The 2035-nt window shown below is 48.2% G+C and overlaps 1 protein-coding gene across 2 annotated transcripts in view; it reads left to right on the forward strand.

Annotated features, from left to right (window-relative positions):
• The window catches only part of PROSER1 (proline and serine rich 1), an 82038-nt gene that overhangs the window by 37519 nt on the left and 42484 nt on the right, over positions 1–2035 (forward strand). For both annotated transcript variants that reach the window (XM_006752684.2, XM_015566187.1), the window contains one exon: positions 65–175. In XM_006752684.2, coding sequence (XP_006752747.1) covers positions 65–175 — 111 coding nt within the window. The remainder of the gene's footprint in view (positions 1–64; positions 176–2035) is intronic.

Here is a 2035-nt window from a genome sequence, read left to right on the forward strand (position 1 = left end):
GATACTTAATTTTTTAAGTTTATTTCTGTGGGTTTTTTTACCACTCTCCTTTTTTATTTTACAGGCTTTCAAAGGAGGCTGCAAAGCTCCGCATGCTATGATATCTTCCTGTGGAACAATTCCAGGAAATCCATATCCCAAAGGAAAACCTAGTCGCATAAATGGAATTTTCCCAGTAAGCATACTTTTATAGCTATATTTGAAACTTCTTGTGGCTAAATATTAAATATAGCATAGTTATGATATTTAAAGAAAATGCCAGTTGATGAGGCTTCTACAAAGAAAAGGAATTTTGTTATATCAGCAACTTAATTCATATATTGAAAGTTGATATATAAACTACATTAAAGTATGTTTGAGCGGGGGACACAGAGGGGTCAGGAAACCTCCCTGGAGGTCGGGCGGTAGGTCTGATAGCAAATCCATCTGTCCTGTGGTCTGCCAACAGCCGCTCCTCAGCAGAAAATGGGAGAACAAAGGGAGGGGCGGTTCTGCAGACTCCAGAGGGAATCCAGGGTCCCAGGTACTCTGCCCCACCCGCTGTCACTGGCTATGAGGGCACTGCAGCAGCCAACCAGCCTCATCTGCTCCCCCCCATGCCCTCTAACACACACACACCTACTGGTCGCAGACATAGGGAGCACCCTTTATGAGGGGAGACGCCCACCAGGTATAAAGAAAGTATACAGAAGGTGCTCAGCGAGAAGTCCCCATGGGATGTGTTTGTACCTTCATGCTGTCCCCCACCCCCACCCCTCAATGCAATGCCGAAAGAAGCCTGATTCAGGAACACCCCCTTGTTGACCACCCACACGGGAAAAGAGCGTGTGATAAACATGTCCCCCAGACGCCTGAATCCACCTCAAAAGGAAGACCCTACGGACCCGGAGCAGGAAGATGGGGACTGAGACAGAAGGTCTGGGAAAAGCAGGGCTGCCCCACCTGCTCTCCGTCCCCCTTTGTGTGTGAAGCGCCTGCACCGCCACCCTTGGACAGAGAGGCCTGCGAAAGAGTGAAGAACTGTGGCTGTGCCTATGGCTGCGCTCGGCCTGCCTTCGTGGATAAGCATGAAACATATTTACGTGCCAGAATCTAAAACCCTCTTTATCAGTAACAGAGCAAATAATGCAAGACCCACACATGTTTCTAAACTAGACTGGCTGCGTGTGAACCCAGATCGAAGTCCTGCTCTCCACCGAGGAGGCTGCAAAGGCTGCTCCTCTCTCCAACAAAGGCAACCTAGAGGTTTAAAGGGAAAAGGAGATATAAATAAAACAAAATAGCAAGAAGCTCTGAAGCCACTGCTGTCAAATCCTCCGCACGGTGGTGACGTCAGAGCCTGTCTCCCTGCACTTGGGCCTCAGACAGCCAAGCCGCTGACACCTGCCAAGCCGCTGACACCTGCCTCATCTACCCATGGCCACTTTCAACCTCCCGCCCGCTCCTGGAGCCAGTGGGCTTGTGGATGGAGGCTTCTGTGTTAAAGCAACCCTGTTGGTGGAGCACAGACATGTGTGGGCTTTTTAGTGAGAACCCATAGCATCCCTTCATGAACAAGTTTTTAACTATTCTGAGGTCACGCTCCCAGCCTTGGCAACTCTCAAATAGGCCTCAGCGATTCCACTTGCCCGATGCAAAGATTGATGCAGGTTTCATGGAGACGGAACCCACAGCCTGGAACAGACCGGGAGAAAAAAGCAGGGTCTGAGCGCAGCTCCATGGCAGTCAGTGGTGGGTCAGTGTGGTGGAAGTCAGTCCTGCAGTCATTGAACATGGGGTCAATTAACATTAAGTGACATAGGGTCAATTAATATCTCTTTGAGAGGAGTTGAGAATATAAAGTACAGTGTAGAGCAATTACTTATATTATTTCACATAGAACTCTTTTCAACTAAGATACTTTTCTTTATTTAAAATTTATCTTTATTGTTGAAAGTATTACAGATGTCCCTTTTTTCTTCAATGACCCCTCCACTTTGCCCCTGCCACTCCTCCTCCCCCCCCCCCCCTCATCCTTCACCAAAGAAAAAAAAAG

The sequence above is a fragment of the Myotis davidii genome, unplaced genomic scaffold (genome assembly GCF_000327345.1).
Source record: "Myotis davidii unplaced genomic scaffold, ASM32734v1 scaffold1970, whole genome shotgun sequence".
NCBI classification, from domain to species: Eukaryota; Metazoa; Chordata; class Mammalia; order Chiroptera; family Vespertilionidae; genus Myotis; species Myotis davidii.